Genomic DNA, 13905 nt, shown 5'->3' on the forward strand with positions numbered 1-13905 from the left:
CCGAGTGTTGGCAGGTCGTACTCTTCATCTAAAGCTCACCGCCTAACAACAAGCCAGGGAACAGCAGCTGTTCCTGCCCTGGCAGGCCAGCTGGAGATGAAAGGTTGATGGTGCGGAGAAGTCATTGAGGAAAAGGATTAAAAAAATTAACATGCACTACAATGCGAGCATGCATTAGATGATAAGATTGGCGTTTCTTTGATTGAAAGATTTTGTTTGGATAAGTGACTGCAGTTTAGCAAAATTAACTGAAGCGAACCTTTGCCTACCAAAGCCCACTCTGCTCACAGGGTTTCTGTCAGTCTATTAGTTGGATCAGATCCATGTGCTCAAATTACTACTTCCAATCTCATGTCATCCTCATTTCTACTGTCACTTGAACCACCTTCTTATCTCCACTAATCCTCTGAATTTTTCTCTCCCCTCGTTCCCCAGCTTTAAATATGCTTCTGCATTTCACTCTCACTGCGCAAAGCTCCTCTGCTGAACGACTAGCTCAGTTAGTCCACACCATTAGTATCTGCTGCTACTGAAGATTAACCCCTCGTGTCCACCGGCCGAGGCTGTGATATACTGGGATTTGGGAACTCCAAGGATTGATCGGTTCACTGGAATTTGTTGTAATTGTTTCTCACTAGCTAGGTCAACTATTACTGCTCATCCTAAATCATCTCTGAATGGAATGGCTTGTAAAGCGAGGATCATTAAGTGTCTGGAGTCCCAGAGAGTCATATAGCTATACAGCATGGAAACATGCCCTTCTGCCCCACTTGTTCATGCCGACAAAGCTGCTAAGCCGAGCTGGTCCCACTTGCTTCGGGCCCATATCCCGACAAACCTTCCCTGTCCATGTAACCTGTCTAAGTGTCTTTTAAATGTTGCAACTGTACCCATCCAATCCAGCCTCTCCTTAAAAGTCAAACGCTCCAGATTCAGTAGCAACCTCTTAAATCATTTTTTGCACACTTTCCAGTTTAATGACATCCTTCCTCTCAGGTGATCAGAAAAGTACATAATACGCCAACACGATTGGTAAGTGGCCTAACCAACGTCTTGTACAGCTGTAACATGACATCTCAACTCCTGTACTCAATACCCTGACCAATGAAGGCAAGTATGTCAAACACCTTCTTCACCACCCTGTCTTGCCACCTTCATGTAACCATGTACCTGCACCCTTTGTTTTTTCTGTTGTACAACACTTCCCAGGGACCTACCATTTAGATTTTTAGATTTAGATTTAGAGATACAGCGCGGAAGCAGGCCCTTCGGCCCACCGAGTCCGCGCCGCCCAGCGATCCCCGCACATTAACACTATCCTACACACACTAGGGACAATTTTTACATTTACCCAGTCAATTAACCTACATACCTGTACGTCTTTGGAGTGTGGGAGAAAACCGAAGATCTCGGAGAAAACCCACGCAGGTCACGGGGAGAACGTACAAACTCCATACAGACGGTGCCCGTAGTCAGGATCGAACCTGAGTCTCCGGCGCTGCATTCGCTGTAAGGCAGCAACTCTACCGCTGCGCCACCTGTGCAAGACCTTGTCCTACCATTTTGGTCGTACCAAAATGCAATATCTTGCATTTATCTGAATTAAATTCCTTCTGCTATTCCTTGGTCAACTGGCCCAGTTAATCAAGATTCCACGAGCAAACTTTGTTCCCGTGTTAGATTCCAGGTAATCTAATCTTGCTGACCACCCACCCTACCATGTGGTACCTTGTCAAAGGCCTTCCTAAAGTTCCTGTAGAAGACTTCTACTGTGCTGCCCTCATCAATCTTCTTGGTCACCTCTTCAAAAAACTCAAATCAAATTGGTGAGGCTGGGTTTGCCATGCACAAACCCACACTAATTATCCCCCTCCCATTCCCAGTCTGACCTTTCTGTCATGGGCCTCCTCCAGTGCCATAGTGAGGCCCACCGGAAATTGGAGGAACAGCACCTCATATTTCGCCTGGGCAGTTTGCAGCCCAGCGGTATGAACATCGACTTCTCCAACTTTAGATAGTCCCTCTGTCCCTCCCTTCCCCTCCCCAGATCTCCCTCTATCTTCCTGTCTCCACCTATATCCTTCCTTTGTCCCGCCCCCCTGACATCAGTCTGAAGAAGGGTCTCGACCCGAAACGTCACCCATTCCTTCTCTCCCGAGATGCTGCCTGACCCGCTGAGTTACTCCAGCATTTTGTGAATAAAAACCTAATTATCCCTAATCAGTCCTCGGCTTGTGAAGTGCATGTAGATCCTGTCTCTCAGAATCCTCTCCAGTAACTTACCTACCATTGATGTATGGCTCACCAGTTTGTAGTTTGCAGGCTTTTCCTTTCAGCCTTTCTTAAATAAAGGCACAGCAGTAGTCACCCTCCACCCTGTCTTCCAGCATGTCACTGTGGCTAGAGATGATAGAAATATCTCTGTTAATGGCCCTGTAATTTCTTCCCTTGCTTCCCATAATGTCTTCATACAATGGATCAGATCATGGCGATTTATCTATCTTATTGTGCTTTAAGACCTCATCTCCTCCTCTACTGTGATGTAGACTCTTCCAGACTTTACAATTAACTACCATCAATCATGTTCCCTAGCATACATGTCTTTCTCCATGGTAAATACGGATGAGAAATATATATTTATTATTTATTATTAATAATAAATAATAAATAATGGACCACCACTCAAACAAACCTCCCTTCCATTGACTCCATCTACATCTCAGGCCGCCTCAGCAAGGCCACCTGCATAATCAAGGATGAGTCTCACCCTCTCCTCTCCCCTCTCCCATCAGGCAAGAGGTACAGAAGTGTGAAAATGCATGCTTCCACATTTAGGGACAGTTCCTTCCCAGCTGTTTTCAGGCAACTGAATCATCCTATCACCAACTGGAGAGCAGTCCTGACCTCCATCAACTTCATTGGAGACCTTTGAACTATCTTTAATTGGACTTTATCTTGCACTAAACATTATTCCCTGTATCTGTACACTGTGGATGGTTTGATTGTAATCATGTATAGTCTTTTCGCTGACTGGATAACACGCAACAAAAAGCTTTTTGCTGTACCTTGGTACATGTGACAATAATAAACGAATAAATAATAATAATAACACCTCACCCATCCAATGTGCCTCTACATAGACAACCTTATTGATCTTTAATGGACCCTATTCTCTCCCTCACTATTCTTTTGACCTTTACTTTATCTGCCAAAGTTACCTCATGCCATCGTTTTGCCTTCCTAATTTCTCTCTTATGTGTACTCCGATCCCTCCTGTTCCCCTGAATGGATTCACTTGATCCCAGCTGCCTACACATGACATATGCCTCCTTAATTTTCTTGATCAGGACCTCAATATCTCTTCTCATCCAGGGTTTCCTACTACGACCAACTATCTCCTCCACCCGGGACATTGGGTCAGATTGACTGAATTTCTTTTGCAAAGGATATCACAGTATCCGGTACATTTTCATGACAATCCGTGAGTTTCATGGATGCTATTAGTGATTGCAGTTGGTTATTCCCAATTAATTAGTTGAATGTTAACTGGTCGTCTTTGCGTTCCTTCATTCCGAATTCACTGCTTCTGTTCTCTTTGTATGTAAACATCAAACTCCATATTACCTTGTGTGGACTCTCCACTCCCATTGTCATTGACACTGATCAGTGTACATTTTTCACTACACCGATCAGCCAAAGCATTATGACATGATGAGCCAAAACATTATGACTACCTGCCTAATATGCTGTTGGTCCTCCGTGTGCAGTCCCATACGCAGCAGGGTGCGATGCACTGTGTATTGTGACACATTCCTCCCGTGACCACCATTAAAAAAATTTGTGACTTGTGCCATAGTCGACCTTCTGTCGGTTCGGACCAGACGGGATAGCCTTCGTTGCCCTCGTGCATCGATGAGCCTTGGGCGGCCAACACCCTGTCGCCGGTTTGTGGTTTGTCCCTCCTCGGACCACTGTCGGTAGGTACTCACCACAGCTGACCGGGAGCACCCCACAAGCCTTGCCGTTTCAGAGTTGCTCTGACCCAAACCTAACAATTTGGCTCTTGTCAAAGTCGCTCAGGTCTTTACTGCTGCCCATTTCTCCTGCATCCAACACATCAACTTCAAGAACTGACTGTTCACTTGTTGCCTAATATATCCCACCCCTTGACAGGTGCCACTGTAACAAGATAATTAATGTTATTCACTTCGCCTGTCAATGGTCATAATGTTTTGGCTGATCAGTGTACATTTTTCACCAAAATCTCCCTATCATTGAACAACCTTTTAATTTCAGCTGGGTCCATTGGAAATGAAAGAAAACTCTCCCAATGTTTACTTGCACTAACAAAGAAAGCTAAAACACTATGGATGTTGTAAATCAGAAATTAAAAAAACCCAGAAAATGCACTATTTCCAGGATCCTTGTTTATTTTGGAATTTCAGCAACTGCTTGCACTCTTCAGTTTCACCATCACTATGTCTTTTCTGTCGACTCATTTATCTCCCTCTGTTACATCTCCTCCAAATGGATTAGCTGAGATTAACAAACCTTCATATCCTCACTCAGTCAGCATCACCACTCTTTTACCACCATACTCCTAGACTCTACATCATTAACCCCTTTGTCCTTCACCCATCCTCTACTCTGCTTATTTTCTAACTTTACCTCGTTCTGATGAAAGATCATTGACCTGCAACAGTAAACCTGATTTTCTCTCTTTTGACCAGCTGAATCCTTCCAGTATTTTCTAAGTTCACTGGCAACAGCTTTCTCAGCCCCAATGATCCAATTTATGATCCTCCAATTCCACAGCTGACTGGCTTGTATCTCTTCACATCTGGGCAGCACGGTGGCGCAGCGGTAGAGTTGCTGCCTTACAGCGCCAGAGACCCAGGTTCGATCCTGACTACGGGTGCTGTCTTTATGGAGTTTGCACGTTCTCCCTGTGACCTGCCTGGGTTTTCTTCAGGAGCTTCGGTTTCCTCGCACATTCCAAAGACGTACAGGTTTGTAAGCTAATTGGCTTGGTAAAATTGTAAATTATCCCTAGTGTGTGTAGGATAGTGTTAATGTACGGGGATCGTTGGTCGGTGCGGACTTGGTGGGCCGAAGGGCCGGCTTCCGCGCTGTATCTCTAAACGAAACAAAACTAAAATATTCTGCTTTGATGCCTTTGTTTCCACCAAATCCTACCCTGTCCCATCCCAGTCAGAATGCGTCTATGTTTTGATCCTCAAGTGGCAAACACTCAAATCTTATTCAAGCATTCAAAGCCTCTTAAGTCTTAATCATGTCCAGATCGTCTCTGGCAAAAATCTGCCACTGTCAGACCCTTCTGGAGACAAAAGTTCACCTCACCGACTTTTGTCTGCCAATGACCAAGTAGTTAAATTATCTTCCTGTTGCCTCCTGCTACAAGAAGTGAACTGAGCTCTTGGATTCTTTTTTTTGCTGTGATAGCAAGCATCAATTTAATTGTCTTCACTGCATTCCTGAACTCCTGTCTCTCTCTGAAGGGACAGACAAATACCTAAGTCAGGATAGACAGAAAATGCTGGAGTAATTCAGCGGGTCAGGCAGCATTAAGATGTGACATTTCGGTTCTGAAACCTCCTTCAGACTGATTGCAGGGTTCTGACCTGAAACTTCATCTATCCATGTGCTCTAGGGATACTGCCAGACCCACTGAGTTACTCCAGCATTTTGTGTCTTTCTTTAGTATAAACCAAATTCCTCAGTTCCTAATTATCACATCAAAGTTAAGATGGTATCTTACTTGGAGGCTATTATGCTCTTATGGTCTTGCCGAGTACATCTTCCTTGATGACGTGTACAAGTGGTCCTTCAATAACATCCTATGGTGATGAGACCTGGCTTTCAATTCCAACCACCTCTTGACCACAAAAGGCACCGTATTGTGCCATGGCTGAACCAGATATTCACAATCTCTGCTTCTTATTGAATCAAGCTGAATTTCTGAACATGTACTCTCTCCAACATAGGGATCAAACAGTTCCATCTATAAAACATTCCCTGCCTCGTCCCATGCACCATCAAAAACTTCCATCCACACATTTGCCACCTCCAGACTCATTCGCTGCCAACAAGCTTCCCCTCCGCTCTTTATCTCTCTTCACTGCATGCTCTAGCTTGCAGGCTTACACCTACTCTCTGAGACCATCACACCTTCTTCAAGTCCTGCACCATGTGTTAAATCAACTTACAACGTGGCTGTGTAAAGGTCCGAAGAAGGGTCTCGACCCGAAACGTCACCCATTCCTTCTCTCCAGAGATGCTGCCTGACCTGCTGAGTTACTCCAGCATTGTGTGTCTACCTTCGGAATCAACTTACAATGTCACTCCTCCTTACGTTGTAACCCCCCTCCAGCCCAACAAAAAATAATGTGTTTGGCCCATGACTTGCTCTCCCTCGAGTGCTGTGTCTTCAGCTGTACCCATCTTCTGTACATTTCCCCTCTCGAATGACCGACACAGTGCATCTGCTCTATCTCAGTCTTTCTTCCTTGAGATTCTGCGAGGTTACCTTTGGACACATTCGAAAGTGGAAGATGCAGTAAAAATCGTTGACAAATTCTTCACTGCCCCTAAAACTTGAGGGGTAATATGGAGGAGGGTAGGAAGGAACTGCAGATCCTGGTTTAAACCGAAGACAGACGCAAAATGCTGGAGTAACACAGCGGGACAGGCAGCATCTCTGGAGAGGGGGAATGGGTGACGTTTTGGGTCGATGTCACCCATTCCTTCTCTCCAGAGATGGTGCCTGTCCCGCTGAGTTACTCCAGCATTTTGTGTCTATCAGGGGTAATATAGACGTGCTTTATACAAGAATGTATTCTTTAGGACTTATGATTGTTAGACCCAAGCAGCAGATCATTTCCCGAATAAATAAAAGCTACTTACACCTTAAACTAGTCCGCTACAATCCACTAGTCATTTTCAAGCTCCATTATTTACACACATAATTACTCAGTCAGATTAAACCTTCAATTTGTTGTCACTAAAGATAAGTTATCGCAATATTTCGTCAAAATTATCATGTTAAGTGTGTGGAAATAAAGGCAAAAATGCTAGCTGTAAAAGAAAACATATGCACTATATATAGTATTTGTACCAACCAATAGCAAAAGACAGAGAGTAAAGGTTCGTCAGCCTTGCTGCCTTTGGCTGTCTTCACAGTGCACAAACATTTCAGGATGAGAATACTGCAACAAAAAAAAGCTGCTCATTCTCTCAGTTGAAACATAGGATCAAAAACCATCATGCTTCTTTTTATTTTACCTACCTTTCTTTTCCTCTTTGTTTTACCTTCTTACTACATGCATCAGTTCTTTGTCACTCGTTGCAAGCCTAGTAATGGAGTGCTGCAAGGGGTCTCAAATCAGTTGTGACCAGAGAACAGTTTCAGAGAACCAAATGGTCACATGGTCGCTCAAGAGTCGCTCACCAAGCTGGAGGTGTTGTTTGCTCCCCTCTAGTGGCAGCCAAGGGTAAATACTCACATTTTCCCACACTTCCAACTCTTCCCCACTGGAATTTAGAAGGATGAGAGGAGATCTTATCGAAACGTATAAGATTATTAAGGGGTTGGACACGTTAGAGGCAGGAAACATGTTCCTAATGTTTGGGGGAGTCCAGAACAAGGGGCCACAGTTTAAGAATAAGGGGTAGGCCATTTAGAACTGAGATGAGGAAAAACTTTTTCAGTCAGAGAGTTGTGAATCTGTGGAATTCTCTGCCTCAGAAGGCAGTGGAGGCCAATTCTCTGAATGCATTCAGGAGAGAGCTAGATAGAGCTCTTAAGGATAACGGAGTCAGGGGGTATGGGGAGAAGGCAGGAACGGGGTACTGATTGAGAATGATCAGCCATGATCACATTGAATGGCGGTGCACAACAGATTCACAACTCTCTGACTGAAAAAGTTTTTTTTAGTCCTTACCACTGTGAACCTCAGAGTTCACAGACCGAGGGCTTGTATGTCCGCCTCTGTGATGGGTGGCTGTCTCCCCTTTCCCTTCTGTCCTGTCCCCGTAGTCCAGCTGCCCTCCATCCTCACTCTCTGTAGTTTCTCCCACTCGTCCTCCACCACATGGATCCCCATGTCCTTCAGCATGGGGGCAGCCTCCATCAGTGTATTGAATGTCTTCGTCTCTGTTCCCAGAAACACCTTCAGTCTTGCAGGATATGGAGACTGTGCCTTTATGTTTTTCTCCTTCAACTTTTTTATTACATCCCGCACTTGTTTCCTCTTCTTCTGCATCTCGGTAGTGTAGTCATGGTTGAAGTAAATGGTCCGTTCCTCATATGTTATTTTTTGTTTCCATGCTTGTTGTATGATGCGGTCTTTCACCTGGTGGTCAATGAAGCGGGCGATGATGGCTCGCGGGGGAGCCGCACTCTCTTTCGGTTTGGTAGTCAGCGAGCGGTGCGCTCTTTCGATGCGGATATCGACGGCCGCCGAGATTTGTAATGTTGTTCGGATGAAATCAGTCACAAATCCAATGGTGTCGCCTTTCTCAGCGCCCTCCGGGATCCCATGTATCCGTATGTTATTACGTCTCGCTCTTGCTTCCAAGTCGTCACATTTTGCGGCTAACGCCGCCTCTCTTTGAAGAAGAAAGGCGACTGATCTTTCCAGCCGCGCTGCCCTGTCTTCCGTCTCCCCCAACCTTTCTTCTATGTTCACTGTTCGTCGCTCCAGTGAAGCGGTTCTCTCCAAAAGCTCCTTTAAATTAGTTTCTAGTCTCACCAGAGCTTTTTTGTTGTCATTTACCGCTTCTGTGTGCTCTTGTCTTAACTTGCGTAGCTCCGCCAATATTACGGAGTCTTGTTCCCCACAGCTGGTTCCCTTATCTGGCGTGGCTCTCTTTGCCGAGTCCGTAGCTTTAGTATCCGCATTATCCTTTTTGTTTAACCTTGTCTCCATATTTTTATTTATCGTTAACTTTCGTTGTCGATATAACTTGCGATTGGCCCGCTTCCTGTTGTTACTAATGTTTAAAAGAGCTAGTTTTAATTGGTTTCTTTGAGAGCTAACTTTTTAGATTGTCTAGTCCAACATGGCGCCACCGGAAGTCAGAGGGCACAGGTTTAAAGGTGAGAGGGGAAGGATTTAAAAGAAACCGAGGGACAACTTTTCACAGATGGAAGTGCATAGATGGATTGAGTGCCAGAGAAAATGGTAGAGGAAGGTTCAATCATGAAATTTAAAAGACACTTGGACAGGTACATGGACAGGAAAGATTTGGAGGGACAAGGCAGGTGAATGGGATAACCTTGGTTAAACAACTTGGTTGGTGTGGACAGGTCTGCTCCACAAGTCTGCTTCCGTGCGATATCGCTGTGTGACTCCAAGACCGAATATTGACTGGTAACCCTGATCAGTGGGTGGAAGCTGCTATACATCCTCGACATCCACCCTGGGTAGTTCTATGGAACTGGCAACATTTGCAGCAAAGTGTCAACTATGGTACTCTGAAGCGCCAATTGCCACTTTTGATTGTTGTAGTTGACGTATGAAAGAAGAAAGAAGAAGCATCTGCAGTTTTTTTTCTAATTCTGATTGACCTAGAAATTCTATTGCTGGTGGAGGAGGTTGGATTGGATTCAGGTTGGGACATGGTGGAGATGGACAGAGTCAGGAACATGGTGAGTCCTTAGTGCAGTTGGTTCCATGTCCCAAAGTCACTCTACAGGGTGAACACCGATTTTCCAGCTTCTTTCTGGATTATCTGTCTTTCTGGACCAACAGAGGTCACGTGATAATGAAACGACCGTACACCCCTGCCCTGCTAGTGACACCCTTCCCATGTCGCTCAAATTAAACAAATGTACAATGTAAACTGAATGTGAATGGAATGACTTGCTGACCCATCCCCGCTCCCACCGTCTCCCCGGTTTCCAACCCTACTCCCAACTCGTAAGGTGGACCAGCAAGATCTTCTTCATCTACCACATGGTGACATGGTTGTTGTTGCGGCTCACGTTGTTGCCCTTGGGGAGAGCCTTTTCTTCAGGTCGCTGTCCCCTCCCCCCCAACTCCTCCCCCCCTGTCCCTCCCACCCCATCCTCTCCTCTCCCCCCGTCCCTCCTCCCCATCCCTCCCCCCTTGTCCCTCCCCCCATCCCTCCTCCCCCCCGTCCCTCATCCCCATCCCTCCTCTCTCCCCTGTCCCTCCCTCCCATCCCTCCTCCCCCTTCCGTCCTCTCTCCCCGTTCCTCCTCCCCTCGTCCCTCCTCCCCCTCTGTCCCTCCCCCGTCCCTCCTCCCCCCTGTCCCTCCATCCTGTCCCTCCCTCCCGTCCCTCCTCTCCCCCCCATCCCTCCTCCCCCCTGTCCCTCCTCCCCCCATCCCTTCTCCCCCCTGTCCCTCCACCCTTGCCCTTCCCCCCACCTCCTCCTCCTTCTCCCCCACAGTCAACGACATACTCCACCTTGAAGGCGACAGCAGGTGTGAGGGGAGGGGGGCTGACGGTGACCGAGTGTGTTCTGGCAGTGCTGCCAGGGGCTGCAGAATGAGCTGCAACAGCAGCCATGCAGACTGGCGAAGAGGGGCTCACTGGGGCAGACCAGCCGCATCAGCGCCGAGTTTTAAATGAAACGCCACAGAGCTGGAGTACATCAGCCAACTGAACCAGTGTGAGGAAGGGTCCCGATGTCACCTGCTCGTGTTCTCCAGAGATGCTGACCCGCTAAGTTACTCCTGCAATTTGTGTCCTTTTGGTGGGTGAAGAAAGGCTCGCTGGTGCACCTTATGTTGGGAGCCGGGGCTCTGAATGGCCAGGGAGACAGTGCGAGCAGGATGTGTAGGAACAAAACTGCAGATGCTGGTTTAAATCGAAGGTAGACGCAAAATGCTGGAGTAACTCAGCGGGTCAGGCAGCATCTCTGGAGAGAAGGAATGGGTGACGTTTCGGGTCGAGTCCCTTCTTCAGACGTCAGATGTCAGGGAAGTGGGTGGGACAAAGATAGGATGTAGTCAGAGACAGGAAGACCAGTGGGAGAAGTGGGAAGGGGGAGGGGATAGAGAGGGGAAGCAGGGACTACTTGAAGTGGGAGAAGTCAACATTCATACCGCTGGGGTGTAAACTGCCCAAGCGAAATATGAGGTGCCTCACTCTGACAATAGAGGAGGCCCAGGACAGAATGGTCCGATTGGGAATGAGAGGGGGAGGTGAAGTGCTGAGCCACCGGGAGGTCAGGTAGGTTAAGACAAACTGAGCGGAGGTGTTGAACGAAACGCGAGCCGGAGATGGGTCGGCAGGTCCGTGCGCTATGTCCAACATCTGTTGTAAGGGGGTCGTTAAAACGAGGGTTCACTGCATGGTCTTTGCGAAACAGACGATTGAAACCATAGTTCATTCTTTCACCGACGTAGGGACATGGCCAGAAAGAGCGCTCGCCACTTGCAATGCCTCCTGTGGCCGCTCGGGGAATTTCAACAGAGCTCTCGTAATTTTGTCCAGACTGTGGGGGTGAACGGACCATCAGTTTTCGGATAATCAGTGTTCAACCTGCACTTGTTCCAGATGTGGGAAGGTTGAATATCTGGGAACCAGTATCAAAGTCACACTTTCAGACACCAGGGCTGGGCGTTAGTATGGTACTTGTGGCACCCGAAAGTAATCTTGTAAAAACACAGAAAAAAACAAATGAGCTCATTATTGATAATAGGTTCACGTGTTGCACAATCCTTGAGTGAATTTGGATTGAATTACGAGATTGTTTATGTTTAGTAGAATTCTGCATCGACACTGCACTTAAATGTGTTAATAAAAACTGATGAGGAATATTAAATTACAAAACATATTGAATCATGACATTAGAATTGTCTTGCCCAGGGTATGCTGGTGATAGGTTTTCCACTTCCCGCTGGTACTCCCATTAAGATCAGAAATACAAGACTGAAAAATCAAACCTGATACTTGCATACAGAAGTGCCAAAATGAGTAGACCATCCATCCCATTCAATCTATGCTGGCTCCTCGTAGAGCAACATCGTCAGTCCCATTCACCCAACGTGTTGCATAGTTCTGCAAAGTATTCTCTTTCAAGTTTCCACGCAAGTGCTTCTTGAAGGCACAAACTAATTCCGTTTCTCTCAGTCTGACTGACAGTGAATTCCAGATCATAACTGTGTTCTGAGGAAACCAAGTATTTTTTTCCACCCATCCTCCATGGATTATTTATCTAAAATTTGAACTCTTTGTCCCCGAGCCCTTGAAGCATTTGTTAATTAGAAGAGTTTCCTCTATTTGCTCTAACTTCGACAACTCCGCCGAACTGCTCTCAACTTCCTTTGCTAATAATGCTACGTGTTCACCAAACTTTCTTCCATTCTGATCTCAAAGCATCGGATCATTTTAATAAATGAATGAAGATTCCACAAACCTATCAGTGGTTTTGTCCAACTGAACTGAAAGGGCGGCACAGTGGCGCAGCGGTAGAGTTGCTGCCTTACAGCGCTTACAGCACCAGAGACCCGGGTTCGATCCCGACTACTGGTGCTGTCTGTACGGAGTTTGTACGTTCTCCCCGTGACCGCGTGGGTTTTCTTCGAGATCTTCGGTTTCCTCCCACACTCCAAAGACGTACAGATTTGAAGGTTAATTGGCTCGGTGTATGTGTAAATTGTCCCTGTAAATTATAGGATAGTGTTGATGTGCGGGGATCGCGGGTCGGTGCGGGCTCGGTGGGCCGAAGGGCCTGTTTCCGTGCTGAATCTCTAAACTAATAAACCTTCAAAAGATCAGATGTGTGAAATGCATGACTGAAGTCAAACATGCAACGCTGCATTTAAATTCCATTAGATCAGGAGATTAGATTTAAAGGCCTCGTAGGAGGGAAGGAATTATATGTCTTGTGCATCAGCATGATTTTCAATGATATATTATAAGCAGAAAAATTACATCAATGTACACTATGGTGATGCACAACTGAGACTGATGTAAAATGTAAGACTGGGTGGAACATTCATATTTGAGATGGAGAGTGAAAGCAGAATTAATACAATTACTGCAACAAGTGCAGTTGTATGCTTGAACTAAAACTTAATAAAGGAAGAAAATAAGCATTAAATATGTGAAAGATTGATTTAGAGGTTCCATTTTTTTGTTGAGTTTGGAGGCAGATTCTGAGGCAGGGCCCATTTCTGCCACTTTAAATTTGCACTGTCGGATTTCATGGGGCCTTTCTTAGGCACACCGCCACACGCCACACAAAATTGGGATTTGGTATCAGTCACTCCATTCTTGTTTAGTCAGCATCCAGTCCAACAAGGAGAGACAATAGACAATAGGTGCAGGAGTAGGCCATTCGGCCCTTCGAGCCAGCACCACCATTCAATGTGATCACGGCTGACCATTCTCAATCAGTACCCCGTTCCTGCCTTCTCCCCATACCCCCTTACTCCGCTATCCTTAAGAGCTCTATCTAGCTCTCTCCTGAAAGCATTGGCCTCCACTGCCTTCTGAGGCAGAGAATTCCACAGATTTACAACTCTCTGACTGAAAAGGTTTTTCCTCGTCTCCGTTCTAAATGGCCTACCCCTTATTCTTAAACTGTGGCCCCTGGTTCTGGACTCCCCTAACATTGGGAACATGTTTCCTGCCTCTAACATGTCCAATCCCTTAATAATCTTATATGTTTCAATGAGATCCCCTCTCATCCTTCCAAATTCCAGTGTATACAAGCCTAGTCGCTCCAGTCTTTCAACATACGACAGTCCAGGAGTTAACCTAGTGAACCTACGCTGTACTCCCTCAATAGCACGAATGTCCATCCTCAAATTTGGAGACCAAAACTGCACACAGTACTCCAGGTGCATTCTCACTAGGGCCCTGTACAACGGCAGAAGGACCTCTTTGCTCCTACACTCAACTCCTCT

General features: G+C 46.2%; 1 protein-coding gene across 10 annotated transcripts in view; it reads right to left on the bottom strand.

Annotated features, from left to right (window-relative positions):
- Positions 1 to 13905, bottom strand: part of map3k7cl (map3k7 C-terminal like) — a 129947-nt gene that overhangs the window by 101361 nt on the left and 14681 nt on the right. For 4 of the 10 annotated variants that reach the window (XM_078408906.1, XM_078408903.1, XM_078408904.1 and 1 more), the window contains exons 1-2: positions 7307 to 7440; positions 2284 to 2400 (exon numbers count right to left, since the gene is read on the bottom strand). The exons of 1 other annotated variant lie outside the window; for it this stretch is intronic. Coding sequence is in view for 2 of the 9 variants with exons in the window: in XM_078408903.1 (XP_078265029.1) it covers positions 2284 to 2290 (7 nt within the window). In the remaining 7 variants the exon portion in view is untranslated. Of the gene's footprint in view, positions 1 to 2283; positions 2401 to 7306; positions 7441 to 13905 lie in introns of those variants that run through there. 5 more of the 10 variants (XM_078408905.1, XM_078408907.1, XM_078408910.1 and 2 more) reach the window with 3 other exon arrangements.

Source organism: Rhinoraja longicauda, chromosome 12 (genome assembly GCF_053455715.1).
Source record: "Rhinoraja longicauda isolate Sanriku21f chromosome 12, sRhiLon1.1, whole genome shotgun sequence".
In the NCBI taxonomy this organism is placed as follows: domain Eukaryota; kingdom Metazoa; phylum Chordata; class Chondrichthyes; order Rajiformes; family Arhynchobatidae; genus Rhinoraja; species Rhinoraja longicauda.